This window comes from Chiloscyllium plagiosum, chromosome 13 (assembly GCF_004010195.1).
Source record: "Chiloscyllium plagiosum isolate BGI_BamShark_2017 chromosome 13, ASM401019v2, whole genome shotgun sequence".
NCBI lineage: Eukaryota > Metazoa > Chordata > Chondrichthyes > Orectolobiformes > Hemiscylliidae > Chiloscyllium > Chiloscyllium plagiosum.
Genome location: NC_057722.1, coordinates 25,940,842 through 25,955,491, shown reverse-complemented (window position 1 = coordinate 25,955,491; position 14,650 = coordinate 25,940,842). Strand labels below are relative to the sequence as shown.

At 35.5% G+C, this 14,650-nt stretch overlaps 1 protein-coding gene across 1 annotated transcript in view; it reads right to left on the bottom strand.

Moving 5' to 3' along the window:
* Positions 1–5,255: 5,255 nt before the first annotated feature.
* Positions 5,256–14,650, bottom strand: part of ppm1lb (protein phosphatase, Mg2+/Mn2+ dependent, 1Lb) — a 60,430-nt gene continuing 51,035 nt past the window's right edge. Inside the window, exons 4-5 of the mRNA XM_043702988.1 lie at positions 11,096–11,257; positions 5,256–7,081 (exon numbers count right to left, since the gene is read on the bottom strand). Coding sequence (XP_043558923.1) covers positions 6,735–7,081; positions 11,096–11,257 — 509 coding nt within the window. The 3' untranslated portion in view covers positions 5,256–6,734. The remainder of the gene's footprint in view (positions 7,082–11,095; positions 11,258–14,650) is intronic.

The window sequence follows — 14,650 nt, the reverse complement described above, 5'->3', positions numbered from 1 at the left end:
TTCAACCAATGTCCGTTCTTCCTATTTTCTTTCTCCCCACTTAATGCAAATTAGTTTTGAAAGTGCTGAATATAGTTTAAAGAAAAGTTGAGTCAAAAATCAACCAATTGTGTAACAAAGGATATATTCATTTCCAATTTGTTCCAGCAAGGTGATATACCAGGAGAATGTGTCAAGGACTGACTGGGAGAGGGTGGTGGAAGACTGTGTGAAATGTGATGGAACACCTAGGAAGCTGTCTAACCAGAAGTAGCAATTCTGTTACACAGAAGGGAAGCACAAGGAAAGAGGATATTTTAATTTTTCACTCAGGGACCTAAAATCAATCAATCACCTCTGAGAAATAATTGCAGAAAACACGAATTTGTGCAAGTGGAGTAATGATATACCTTCAATTAAAATAATCATTCTCTTTATCTCCACAAATATCTGTCACAGAAATGATTCCTTTGGTTCAAAATTAGAAATCCATATTTTTATTTTATTGTTTGCACAATACAACTGCTTGCCCACATTTTCAGTAGTTTGACACTTTCTGATGTTTATCATCACAGTGTTTTACATATAGTTAGTATTTATACATAATCATTTCACCAGTTCTATCTAGCCACTAACCTTTGTAATGTAATTCATGTCCTGGAATTAAGTACTGTACAATTTAAGCATACAAAAGATGATACTTTGTTGCCCAGTACGAAACTAAGACAATATGGTTTCTTTACATCCAAAACACCATGTTAGATTCATTACTTGCAGTCTGTACTGTCTCCTAGAGACAAATATAGAGCCATGCAGGTCTTCAGAACCTAAAACAAGAAATTATTGTACATTTTAACCATATTTATCCTAGACTCCATGTTCAGATTCATTAAACAAAAGTACTTTTTAAACAATAAATAAAATTGGATTTAAAATAAGGCAACAATATCAACAAAATTAGAACAAGTTGATAAAAATATAGGAAGACCCAACTGTTCTTCTATTCAGAAGCTTCTGGGCTTAGGATATTATATTTTCAGCCATGAAAATGCACTGACTAATGCACCCTTGATGTTAAATGTATTCTCTTTGTCATGCAGTATGTCCATCCCCAAATCCAATTAATGTATGATGTTACAAATCAGAGTGCTTTGATTTAGGACAGAAGTTTTAAAATTGTTATGCTGGCATCCCATCTCACAGTGGCAATAAACAAGGAAAATAACCCATTTTTATTATTTTGAATCTGTCTTATTCACACATTCTTTATGTTAAAGGACATAATATGGCATAAGTGTGTGTGAAGTCTAAATCCCATCCTATCATAGAGATGCCATAGAATCATAGAATGGTGTACAATTTGAGTTGATACTCATTTATCGTCTGTTGGTTGGGAAGCAGTTTGAAAAGTATAGGGGAAACTTAGATTTTTACTGTCTATGCACTATCTGAGTGGAGCTTAGAAAGAAAATGTAGGTGGAGTGGAACATGTGTCCATGAGGGCAGACACCAGTTTTACAAAGAATTAGGCAGTCTCTGTTATCAGCATGCAACCATCCCTGCCTGATTTTCTTCCCTGCACTCTATCCTCGTAATGCTTATCACGCATAGGTGAAGACAAATCGCTATGCCTATATCATGTGACAAGATCTGAATGAATTTAGATTTAAAGAATAAGGGCGCAGCACATACTATTTGGAAAGAAATTGGATAACATAACTGATGGAATATGCTCTATAAAATTGTGGAAAGGTTTGAGTCTATGAAGATTGAAATGTAAACTTGAATGCATACATATCCGAATGTGATACTGTATGTGTCATATAATACTTTTTAAACATTGTACAGACACTGTTTCAGCATGTAATAATGTAAATACAATGCACTGTGCAAATGGTGAATCTGGTTATATACCAATTTTTTTACCATCTGCTATTTTCACAGATTAAGGAGAATTTACTCAGCCACTAATCACATTAAAGGAGCACCACATAGCTGTGTATCAATAGACACAAATGGTACTTAAAATAGGGAGCAGTGCAAATTGATACAATTCAGAAAATGTGACTCTAATGAGGATGTGCAAAGACAACATCCAGGTAAGGAATTGGTAATGATATTGACAGGCCAATTGATTCAGATCTAGCATGTTGCATGTTCCTGCTGAACTCAAGTAGGTTTGCTTTCAAGTGGTGGCCACAGGAGCAGAAGCAAATGAGCAAAATTTTAACTCAGTCAAAACTCATCTCCTCACGAAGTTAAAATTGTGCCCACTGAGTTGCTATTGTCTTCCTGAATGACATTAGAATGGTGTTTGATATTGGGAGCAGGATATCCAATACCGAGATAGCAACATCAAAACAGATGTTTAGCTCCTCAAGGTTTTCACACAGAAGAATAATTGTTAAAAGCTGTACTGTTGTTACCGAGGCTTTGAGCTTCCAGTTGTAACTTGCAGTAACTTTGGCTTCAAATTACTTGGAGATTAGTGACTGGCACTGGGGAGAGGTTTCCACTATCATATACCCTGCTAAGACATCAGTCACAGTCTCCCAAGTGAATCTGACTTTCCTCAGTCTTTGCTTCTGTACCATATGACGTAGCTGGGAAACATTGCCTTGGGTAATTACTATAAATTTTGAACTTTCCAGATGACATCCCATAATTTCTCTTACTAATCCTTTCTTTACCATGATATACCAAGTATGGGTTACTACATTAATGCTTTTAGTAAGAACACTCTGAAAATAATCAATGCTCTTACTCCGTAACACTCTGATCTCAAATTTCTGGATGCTAGAGAGCTCACAGCGAACAGTTGGGTGTCAGATTCTGATTATGTTAGAATTCTACAACAGAAGAGTAATCCTTCTGATTTCCCACCTGTAAACCCCGTAGGATTTTGGAGCCATCACAGCTGGTCACTTTAATTCCAGTTGAAGTAGCGTATTTAAAAAATGTGTTTTGGCCAATTTGGGCCTTTCCAAGGAATGTGCTGTACCTTAGAAAGATAGATCAAATTGGATCATTACCTTTTCCAGTTTAGACATCAATGGTTCCTCTCAGATGTGCAATAAAAACAATATTCACAGATTGCATGGGACAAAGCTGGACAATTGTCCAGTTTCAGGTAAATGCCAGTGTTATAGCTGTACTGGGAGCAGTTTGCTTAGGGGTGCAGATATTTCTGCAGCACAAGTCTTCAGTACCACACTGGAATGTTGTCAGGCCCTATAGCCTTTATTATGTACAGTGCCTTTAGCACACCATATCCTCCCCTGAATTTCAGAAATAATCTCGAAAATTGAGCAAGGACAAACAGAGATTCTTCTCCACTTGCATTGGTGCCTCAGAAATTTCCTGACAATCTTGTCCATTATCATTACCCACATCACATCTATCATTGGTAAAATAATCATCTTTGAAATAATCACTGTAGCTAGATAATGGTGTTCATTACCTCTGTGAGCCCTAAACAAGTTCATCTTGAATTTCTCTCTGCTTTTGAAAGCAATTCTAATTACTCAGATGGGTGGGAATGCTGAGGCCATGGATAATAAATCAACTGTTACTTTTCATGCATGTCTGCTTTTTCATCCTTGTTCATAAACAAAGAAATTCCCAAAGTTTATTTGCATAACAATACTTCATACTTTTAGAAGACTTCCAATATTGTATGTTACAATTCCTACATTCTCCTACACTCCTATGAACAGATGTAAAAATGATTTCTTTGGGAATTGTTAAAAATCAATTGTACAATTAGAATTAATTCAGCCAACATTTTTAGGAACAGCGGACCAAAAGCGACATATTGCTTCACTGTACAATCTTCAAAGTTTAGTTTTGTTAAGCTTACTGAACGAGTTTGTGGGCAAAGCTGGACAAGTCCACTCATTATACATTAATTTCAGCATTCAAATTTTGTACATACTACAAGCTACTATGTGATACGAATGTTACATCTATTTTGATGTAAATTTAATAATGATTATGTATATTCATTTTGCATCTTGAGATGGATCAGTTAGTATTAAATTAGGAGGAAAAACTACTAATTTTAAGAAAAATATAATCAAGACATTAAGCAATTATTCATACTCACATCTACTTTTTACCTGAAGAAGTGAATGAAAAATAGCCCTATTATTACTATTGTTTTTTAGTAAAGCTATTTCATTGATGACTTCTAAACACAATCCTAATAAGCCTTGAAAATTGCTGCAATGAATAGATAACTGCATTTTGATTCTGAGTTCATTCAGCCAGTATTAGGAATGCACAATTTCTGTTTATCTTAAATTAGTCTTTTAATAGCAAAACCAAGCTGATTGAATAGAGGCTCTACTTTGTAATTTAATAGAATGTATATCATGTATCATTATCATGTAAATCATTATTGTAAGGTGTAAGACATTGAGCATTCAGAAGATACTTGATTAATGATTCTCTTTCTTCCTTGCATTTATAGTATAAACCTACATATCTATGTTACTCAAAATGTGACTACCATATTACTTTACTAAGAAAGTTCATGTTCTTTTGAGGTAGCAGAAAACTGAACTGTTTCCTCATTATTCATCAGTATAATTTTGTTTTAATCAAGAATTTGTACCTAGATACCTTTGTACTTAAGATGGCATCAGGAATTGTGACTTTATACACTTTTCACCGTACTCCTGTACTTGAGTACACATGATGATAAAACTCATTCTAATTCTAATACTCAATACCTGTTTTATACATTTGTACTGTATCATAATTAGCACTGGCTAAGAAACCTCCTGTCGAGATATATGTCTGTTTTGCTTTATTTAAAGTTTATGATTCTGACATAATAATCAGTAGATGATACATGTAAGAATTTAAAACTTGGGATAGGTATTCTGTGGACCATTGATAAATGAAGTAGTTAGTTTAATTGTTATGTATTCTTGTTCTCATTAAACCTTACATTGTTTATTATTAAATCAACATGTCAAGTTTGATATTTGTTCAATGTTAGGTTGATTTTTTTCAGTGGAATATTTGATACTTGTAAATAATTTATGGCAGATTGCTTCTGAAGTTTTGATTAGATTCCCTACAGTGTGGAAACAGGTCGTTTGGCCCCACAAGTCTACACCGACCCTCTGACTAATGCACCTAATATTATGGGCAATTTAGCACGGCCAATTCACCTGATCTGCACATCTTTGGACTGTGGGAGGAAACCGGAGCACCCAGAGGCAACCCACACAGACACGGGGAGAACATGCAAACTCCACACAGACAGTCACTCGAGGCTGGAATCAAACTTGGGACCTGAGTGCTGTGAGGCAGCAGTGCTAACCACTGAGCCACCGTGCCAAGTCACTGAGTAACTACTTTGTCACAACACTGACTGCGTAGATATAACAATGAAACCAATTTCTTGTTCATATAAAATTAATCCCTTAGCCCTAGCAGTAAAGAGGGAGGCAAATCTGAATCCTAATTTAACTTTTTACTGACTGTTTAACTAGTTACATCTTGTGAAGTGGAATGCACCATCTGCATACAACAAAGTTGACCCTCACCAAAAAATAGGATTACAAGAGTTGACTAGCACAATGCTGAGCTCTTTATAGTCTATGTCCTACATACAGCTAAGAAAAATTGGATTGGATCTGATTCATTCCAAACTTGCCACTTTGGCAAACATGCTAATGAAAAGTAGAATTGTGATTGATTGACAATGATCTGTGAGTCTTACTGAGAAAAAGAAATCTTTAGTTTAAAATGTGAGGTTGGTATGACAGATCATGCATAATTCACTAATGTCTGAGAAAGCTACTTCAAATATTTATCGTGTAAAGATAGGCAGAGCACACGTGGGGATAATTTTGACTTTTTGCAAAAGTGCAAAAGGAGTAATGTCAAATTGGCTGCAAATTTTACGTCTTCCATTATATTAACTTCTGTTAATTGAAAATCATTACTGTAGACTGTGGAAAATGCTTGAATTTGGTAACTGTGTAGCCAGGATTTAGTTGGCACAATGTACAGAGACTTTTTTTACCCAGAAGCTATTGACATTATCAGCTGATCATAAAGCAGCAAGAGGAAGACCACTGAGAAGTTATACAAACCTATCATCCTAGTGATAGAAAAGATTCAGTAACTCATAGTGTCTGTGCCAGGAGAAAACTATAAAGAGAGGCAACTCCAAATAACTAAATCTTTGTTACATGTCAACTGTTCATATACTATGTGCCTAAGAATTTATGCTGTAAATTATGCACATTTATTTTCCTTTTCATACACATTTTTAAAAGAATTCTTCTTCTGTCGGTGTTAGTTAAATTTATTCACATTTTTTCAATTCAATGAATGTCTGCTCAGTAGCTGTTTTACTGATTATGAAAACCACTGAATCAGCAACAGGGATCCTGAATGTTAATTAGTTTTTGCTTTATTGCTTAAATTGGCTATTCTTTATAAAACTGTTGATCACAATTAGTTTAGTATTGTAGCATAAGATTTGCACTGTGCATTGTATTACATATAATAGAAATATTAGAAGAGATTTGAAAATGATTATTGATAAAAAGGATGATATTTTGACCTCAGTCAGTTAAAATGAATGTGCAGCTACTTGGTTTGTCCAATTCTACAAGCCGTCTAGCACTGACCATTCGGATGTAAATATCATGACCTTTACTATTATTATCACACACATTGCTAACATTTGCACAGCATTACTTGAAGAACCTTGCCCCCGTGCTCAATGTCATTCACTGGTCTTCTGTCTTACTGTTGTTTCTGAATTTTACCACCATTACAGTTATGTTATCAGGACATCCTCTGTAGAAAGACTGCAGAACAATGCTCTTTGCTCCGAAGTGTGGCTCGTCAAGACGTTCTTTGATGAATCTCACAGCTTCTTCATTGCTGAAAGCATCCCAGAGACCATCTGAGGCCAATATCATGAACTGTGGTTGTAGTTTATCCAGGTCAAAAGACAGAATATCAGGGTCAGAGATTACGACTTTGAGGTTTTTAAGAGGGTAATCTCCCAGAGAACGAGACATTGCCAAAATTCCTTGGACCCTCCATGAACCATTGAAACTTATGAAACCACCTATAATAAAATAAAGCATGTGTATACTTAAAATGCGTGTTTCTATATTGTGATAAAGTATTTTTCTATTGTATACCATATACACCATGTAAAAGTCGAATTTTTTAGACTTTTTTTAAAGTTAAATTTATGGGGTCAACTATAACATGGATACTACTTTTGAGGGGCTGAAATTCATGCTACAGTTCAAATACTGAATCATTAGCAGAAGCCCAATTGTCCATGTTTCCAATGCATGATAACTTGTAGCCTTCCTTCTGTCGATTTCTGATTACAAGCTGGTGTAACGGTAATATCTTATCTTCTAGTTCAGCAGGCAGCTTTTGTGCAGTGTTAGTTCTCTGCCAAAGTATTAAGTCATGCCTTCTCATAGACCTTGAGCACCATCCAACACTTGCCTTAATATCTGAAACTCCATCCTTCTTTGATTCATTTCATGCATGGATTCAGAAAGCTTCACAACAATTATCTTTTCCATTTTGATGATTTTAAAGTACCCATTCGGCAACATTTTTCTTCAATTGTGGCTACTTGCAAAGTTTACCTGTGTTTAGCGTTCAAAACTACTCATTTTAGCATTGTCTGAAGTTGGTTCGATTTCTTTCTCCAGTCTCTCACAAGGTTCTCTGAAACACAACATTCTCTTGCTGCTACACAGTTATTTGTCTTCTCTGCAACTTCAATAACTTTCAGTTTAAATGCTACTATATACCTTTTGTTTTTTTCTGGAAGGCATTTTTACATAAAATGATGGAGAAATTTCAAAATCTCAACTAGGTATTCCATGAGGTTTGTTGTCACCTGACTCTGACCTGATGCATCTTAAACTTTCATGTCAAATTGGTGTGAAATGTACATAAAATCACGTAATAGCACAAAAAGATTCATTTCCTCATCGTAACATTTACATACAGGATAATATCTTGACTCACAAATATTCATCTGTTATCTGTGAAGAGTTAGGGTCAACTTTTACATGAGATATATGGAAAATTCCAGATTTTTTGGCCAGAAATAGGCAGTTAACTTTGATATGAGATCGACTTTTACTCGAGTATATACGGTAATAGAAATGAATTTGTACTTTTCTTATTGTGCCATGGAATCATGGATCAGAACCTAATGTTGATATACATTGATTAATAAAATCACCGGATAAAAATAAAGCTCTTTTATTTTAACACACTTAAAACTACATATATAATTGATTGCAGTCACTTAATTCAATCACAATTTTGGTTTCTGTGTAGATGTATAATGCTTACCATGTGTTTTAGGAACATATAAACAGGAATAGGCCATTTGGCCGCTTAAACTTCTTGTTCCATTGAATGACCTCATGGCTGAGCTGTGACCAAGCTCCATGTATCTATTTCTGTTATATCCCTTAGGGTAACAAAAGTCTATCAATCTCAGAGTTAGAATTAACAACTGACATTGCATCAACTGCAGATTATGGATGGAAGTCCCAAATTTCTACAACATTATTGTGGAAGCGTTCCCTAATTATACTCTTGAAATATCCTAGGGTATACATAATATGGTACTATAGTCTGAAATGCGCAAGCTAAAAGGCTGGAGGAAACTAATTCAATAATAACTTCCAAGAGGCAGTTGGGAAATACTGGAAGAGGAAACTTTGTACAGCAATAGAGAAGGGGCAGAGGAGTTACATTAATTGGATAATTCTTTACAGGAGCAAGATGGTCTTAAAGACCTGTTTCTGAGCTGGTCCTAGACCTGGACTCTTAATTAACAGAAACAGTTTCTCCCTATTGGTTCTGTTTATTCCCCTTAATATCTTGAACATTTGATAAATTGCCCTTTAACCGTATAAATTCCAGGGAATGGTTGAAGATATTTAAACCCTCTTACTAATCAACCAGTTACGCTGATTTCAAATAATTTGTTGATGAATTGATAAAATAAGGAACACAAAATAAATTATAAATAAATTTATTTTGTGTTATTGAATTCAGTTATTGAACAGGTTGAAAGTGCACAACTCATTACAAGATGCAAATATACAAGCAGCCATATTGGTAAAGACTAAAAAAGTCATTGTGCAGTGCCTAAGTTTTAGATATATAATAGACTTTGATTATTCCCAAACAATGGGTTTAATGCTCATCTTAGGACCCCACTGTAAGATTTGTCTGCCCAGGTCTGCATGCAATGATTAAACAGTCCTTAAATGTACAGACAAAATACAGCTCAGAAACAAGTCTTGAAGGCCATTTCACTCTTGGAAAGAGCTATCCAATTAACTTAACTCTTCTGCCCCTTCCCCATTGCTCTGCAAATATTCCCCTTGCAGTATTTTTCAGTTGCCTCCTGGAAGTTATTATTGTATTAGCTCCACCCTCGCCATTTAGATTGTGCATTCCAGACTTTAGCAACATATTGTGGTAAAGAATTTCTCCTTATCTTATCTGTGGTTGTGTAACATTAAACCTGTGTTTATTGGTTATTGACCCTTTTGTTATTGGAAAGAGCCTTATGCTATTAAAACCTTTCTTAATTTTGAAAATATTTATTACATCTCCCAAAACTCTCTCTGCTCTAAGCAGAGCTACCCAAGCTTTCCTATTCGCTTTATGTAACTGAAATCCCACATTTCCTAAATGTCCTCTACACCTTCTCTAAAGTTTTGACATCCTTATTAAAGTGTGTTGCACAGAAATAATAAATCACTGGGTAGGTCCAAGTTGTGCTATCAAGAATTAGCAGTAGGTTCCTGCTTTGTATTCCACTTCTCTATTAAGTCAAAGACCCCAAATATTTTTCATTGGCCTCCGCTGTTTGTTGTGCGTTTAACATTATTAAGGTTTTAAGATGTAATTACCTGAACTCATGATACTCTCAGCTCCTCCTCCCCCAATATTATTGCCCTCCTGCCCTCCTTGATTGTCACAGCTACCCAGCTCCCTTAGTCACTATTTTATTCCTAAGTTAATTTCTCCCCTTCCTGGTCCTTCATAGGAACAGGAGTGGGCTAATGCCTGCTCTGCCATTCTGTATCATGGCTGATTATCCACGTCAATGCCATTTTCCCATGCTATTCCCATTTCCCCTGATATCATTATAAACAGAAATCTAACAACTGTTTTGAACTTAATGACTGAATGACAGCCATCCAGGGTAGAGAAATCCAAAGATTCACTGTCACCCTGAGTACCTAAATTTGGCCATGGATGACTTCCCTTTTATTTTGAGACACTCTCCTGATTCTGAACCCCACAATCATGGTAAACATCCTTTCTGAAATTACTCTAATCTCTTCAAGAATTTTGCAAGCTTCTTTGCAATTGCCTCATATTCTTTTAAACTCAAGAAAGACAGGTCCAGTCTCCTCAATTTCTCTTCATAGGGCAGTCCCACAAACTCATCACTATGTTGAACTTCCTCTGCCCGCCCTCTTTGACAACTATGTCTTTCCACAGGCAAGAGGACCAGTATCATACACAATACACCAGGTGTGGCCTAACTAGTGTTCTATACAACTGAGGCAAGATTTCTTTGATACTATATTGAAATCTTCTTGTGATGAAAGCCAACAGGTATTTGTCTTCTGAATCACTTGATGCACTAGCATGTTAGCTTTCAGTAACTTGTAAACAAAGATACCTAGGTTCCTTTGGACATTATCACCTTCTAATCTCTCACCTTTGAAGAAATATTCTGCATCTCTGTTTCTCTTACCTTCACTTACCAATGGGTCATTGTTGACACAACACTAGCCCAAGTGAATTGTACTTGACTTAGTGACCTGTCTGTGACTCATCACAGCTTGCCACTTCAATGGTCATGAGACCTAAGGGCCAATATTGGATTTGACTAGATTGTATTACTCAAGTGTAGGGATTAACTCATGGTAACATGAAAATGCCAACAGTAATACACAACATCCCAGCTAAACAGCAGCAAAAGTGATAATGGGAATGCATCCTATGATATTTTGCACCAATTTTAGCTTTTTGAAAACAGTAAATGAGTTTTTCCCTTTCCCATTACCTGCTCTTTTTATCCGTTTTCTTTCCTTCAACTGGTAAGGTTTATGGTCATGTGAAAGGGGAACAGCATTCCCCTCTTTGTCGCATAGTACACCACGAGAATCTCCAACATTTGCAACAGTTAGCTCTTTGTCCGACAGCAATGCAATCAGACATGTTGTGCCTGTAAACAAAATACAGATGTTATTATTGAAAGTAAGTGAAGCAAATCTAGCTGTTTTGATGTTATAGATTTCCACCATCTGTAATAAAAATAGCTGCAATATTCAACATTTTAGTTATGGTTTTGGGCAGTGGAGAATATAAAACAATTAAACAATTTCAATAATCTTTCCAATGATAATGTGTCTTTAGAAACGGTTAGAACTGGGTAATACATAGCGTCAGATCTGTGACTGAGTCAATAACATTGCACACCAAATATTAAAATGATTGTGCTATTTCTAAGATTTTAAAGTTTTATTGCCAACAGAACACTAAAAGCTATAATTAATGGAAGGAAAAGATGTAATCTTTGCTCAAAGAAGAGATTCATGTACTCTGTCGGGGAGTATATAAACAAAGATACAATAGCCACAAAGACTTACATATCATTGGAATTAAAATACTTGACTATTTAATTTCAATTTTCATAAAGCAGCAGTTTGCTGAGTAAATACTAATTAATAGCATTTTTGTCATCCTTTAAGTAACTACTTATTTGAAGTAGCAGTATTATTTCAAAAAGCAATTAATAAGCTAAAGTTTATTTTGAATTTTTCCATTTAGTACATTGAAACTGATCTTATGCATGATTATTTGGTCAAAGGAAATTACGTAAGTTAAATACTGCTTTCTTATTAATATGCACACTGCACAGAAACACCTGAACAACAGTAATTGAAACACTTTATTGCTATCTAGTAAAATTTTAAATAATACAGTATACCACAATTTTTGTATCAAATAATATACTTCATACTCCATTTCAATTCTTTTGGAATCTTCAGTTCATTTCAAATAGTGTTTGCCTGATTATTTTTAAAAATCACACAATACCAGGTTATAGTCCAACAGGTTTGTTTGGAAGCACATTTGGTACTTCCACATAAACCTGTTGGACTATAAACTGGTGTTGTGCGATTTTTAACTTTGTCCACTACAATCCAACACCAGCTCCTCCACATCAAGATTATTTTTAGGAAATTTTCTTTTATGATTAGTAGAACTTGAAAAGGTCTGTTAGCCTGAAGCCGTTAGTTGGAAAAATGCTAGAATCCTTTCTAAAATATTTAATAGCAGAGCATTTGATAAACAGTGAAAGGATCAGACTGAGTCAGTATGGTTTTATGATAGGAAAATCATATATAACAAATTTTCCAAGAATCTACTTAGTTGAGTTGATTAGGGGGAGCCAGTGGATGTGGTTTACTTGAACTTTCAGAAAGCTTTTGATGAAGTCCCACATAAGGGATTATATAAAATAAAAGCATATGGGATTGGGATAGTGTATAGACCTGGATAGAGAATTGGTTGGTAGACTGAAAAAAAGGAGTAGGAACAAATGGATCTCTTCCTAAGTGGCAGCCAGTGATTAGCAGGGATCAGTGCTTGGACCCTAGCTATTCACAATATTTATTAATGATTCAGATGAGGGAACTAAATATAATAACTTCACATTGTAGATGATACAAAGTTATGTAGAAAGGTGAACTGTGAGTAGGGTACAGAGATGTTTCAGTGTGACTTGGCCAATCTAAGTTGTTCCATATTATCCAGGGATGTGCAGGTTAGGTGGAATAGCCATTGTAAGTGCAGAGTTATAGGAATAGAATGGGGGAGTTGGGTCTCAGGCGATGTTCTTCAGAGGGATGGTGCAGACTTGATGGGCTGAATGGCTTCTATCTGCACAGCAATGATTCAACCATTCTATGATTTGAGTAAAGGAGCAGGGCTATCTTGCGACTGTGTAGGGCCTTGATGAGACCATACCTTGAGCATCCTGTACAATTTTGGTCTTCTTATTTGGGGAAACATGTTCTGGCTGTAGAGGGAGCACATCAAAGCTTTACCAGACTGATTCCTGCAATGGCAGGACTGATGTGTGAAGAAAGCCTAGGTGGTTAGTACAATATTCATTACAATTTAGAAGAATGAGGGGGCGTCTCAGATGCATATAAAATTTCACCAAGACTGGACAGAATAAATAATGGAAGGAGGTCCCTGATGACCAGGGAGTGCAGAACCAGGGATCATAGTTTAAGGATGTGGGTTGATTATTTTGGACTGAGATGAGAAATGTCTTCACCCAGAGAGTAGTAAATGATTGAGCCCAAAACATAGGAGGTTTTCAAGGAGTTAGATTTAATTCTTAGAGCTAAAGGAATAAAAAGGAGAAAGCAGGAACAGGACATGGCGTTGGATGTTAAGCTATGATCATTTTGAATGGCAGAGCATCTTGAAAGGTCAAATGGACTAATCCTGATCCTATTCTCTATGTTTCTGTGTCAGAATTATTGATACATGCGTGTACTGTGCAAAACTAGTAAATCAAAATATACTGATATTGGGGCAGATTTTCTTTTAGTACAATTTGAGTGTAATTAATCATTTGAATTAGGCAGGTAAATCTGTCACTTATAAGAAAACCACTCAGTTTTCTGCCATTCATTTAAACAGACAGAAAATTGGACATTCTTGTAATAGACATAGCAAAGGAGATCCTCAATGTCCAAATTTCCTCAAAGTATTCTGTTGAAATATTTTATGGGAAGAAAAAATAAGAGAAACAATCTGCTCTATTATATGTCAGAGTACTATGGCAGTCTGACAATGTAGTGATGAAAACATTAATAGCTATATAACTAATGTATGGTCTATCAGAACACATGGTATGATTGACTAAGGGGTGAATACAGACTTCTGTACAGTTTGCTGTAACTTACCCAAACTTACGAAATGAACAAATTTTATGTTCTTGAATGTTTTGCAAGACCAAAAGACTGTTCAAAGTAAATGGTCTGAGTGTTGCAAGTTTCTTTCACAAATAAGACAGGCTTTGGGCTGGAATGTTTCCAACTACTCAAAGGAAAACATGAATATCTCCAGGTTTGGCCTAGAGACCTAGGATTGATTTAGTGAACAATTGGCTTAAAAAAACAATTCTAGTTGGAATGGAAAAATTAATGCAAGGTGGATACCATAAGGGCTGGCTTACCCCATGGGGTAGGCAAAGAACTCAACATAAAATTAAACCTTTTGTAGCAAGAGGAATCTATAGATAAGATCCTATCAACATAGCACCTAAGTCAATCCCAGAACAAAGTAAAATTAAGTTTTTAAAAGGACAATTAAGACAATTGGGGTTGCAATCAGAAGGTAACTCAGTCAGTTGCAGTTAGAATTAGATTTTATTGTCAAGTACTTGAGTACTGTGAGAAGTCCACAATATCATCAATCATGGTGCCATCATAGGTATGAAGAAACCGAGATATAAAACTTTAGGTACAAAGTAAAAAAAACCCAAAATTAAAAGTTAAACATTCTAGTCCCTCTTAATATAAAGTAGAAATTAAAG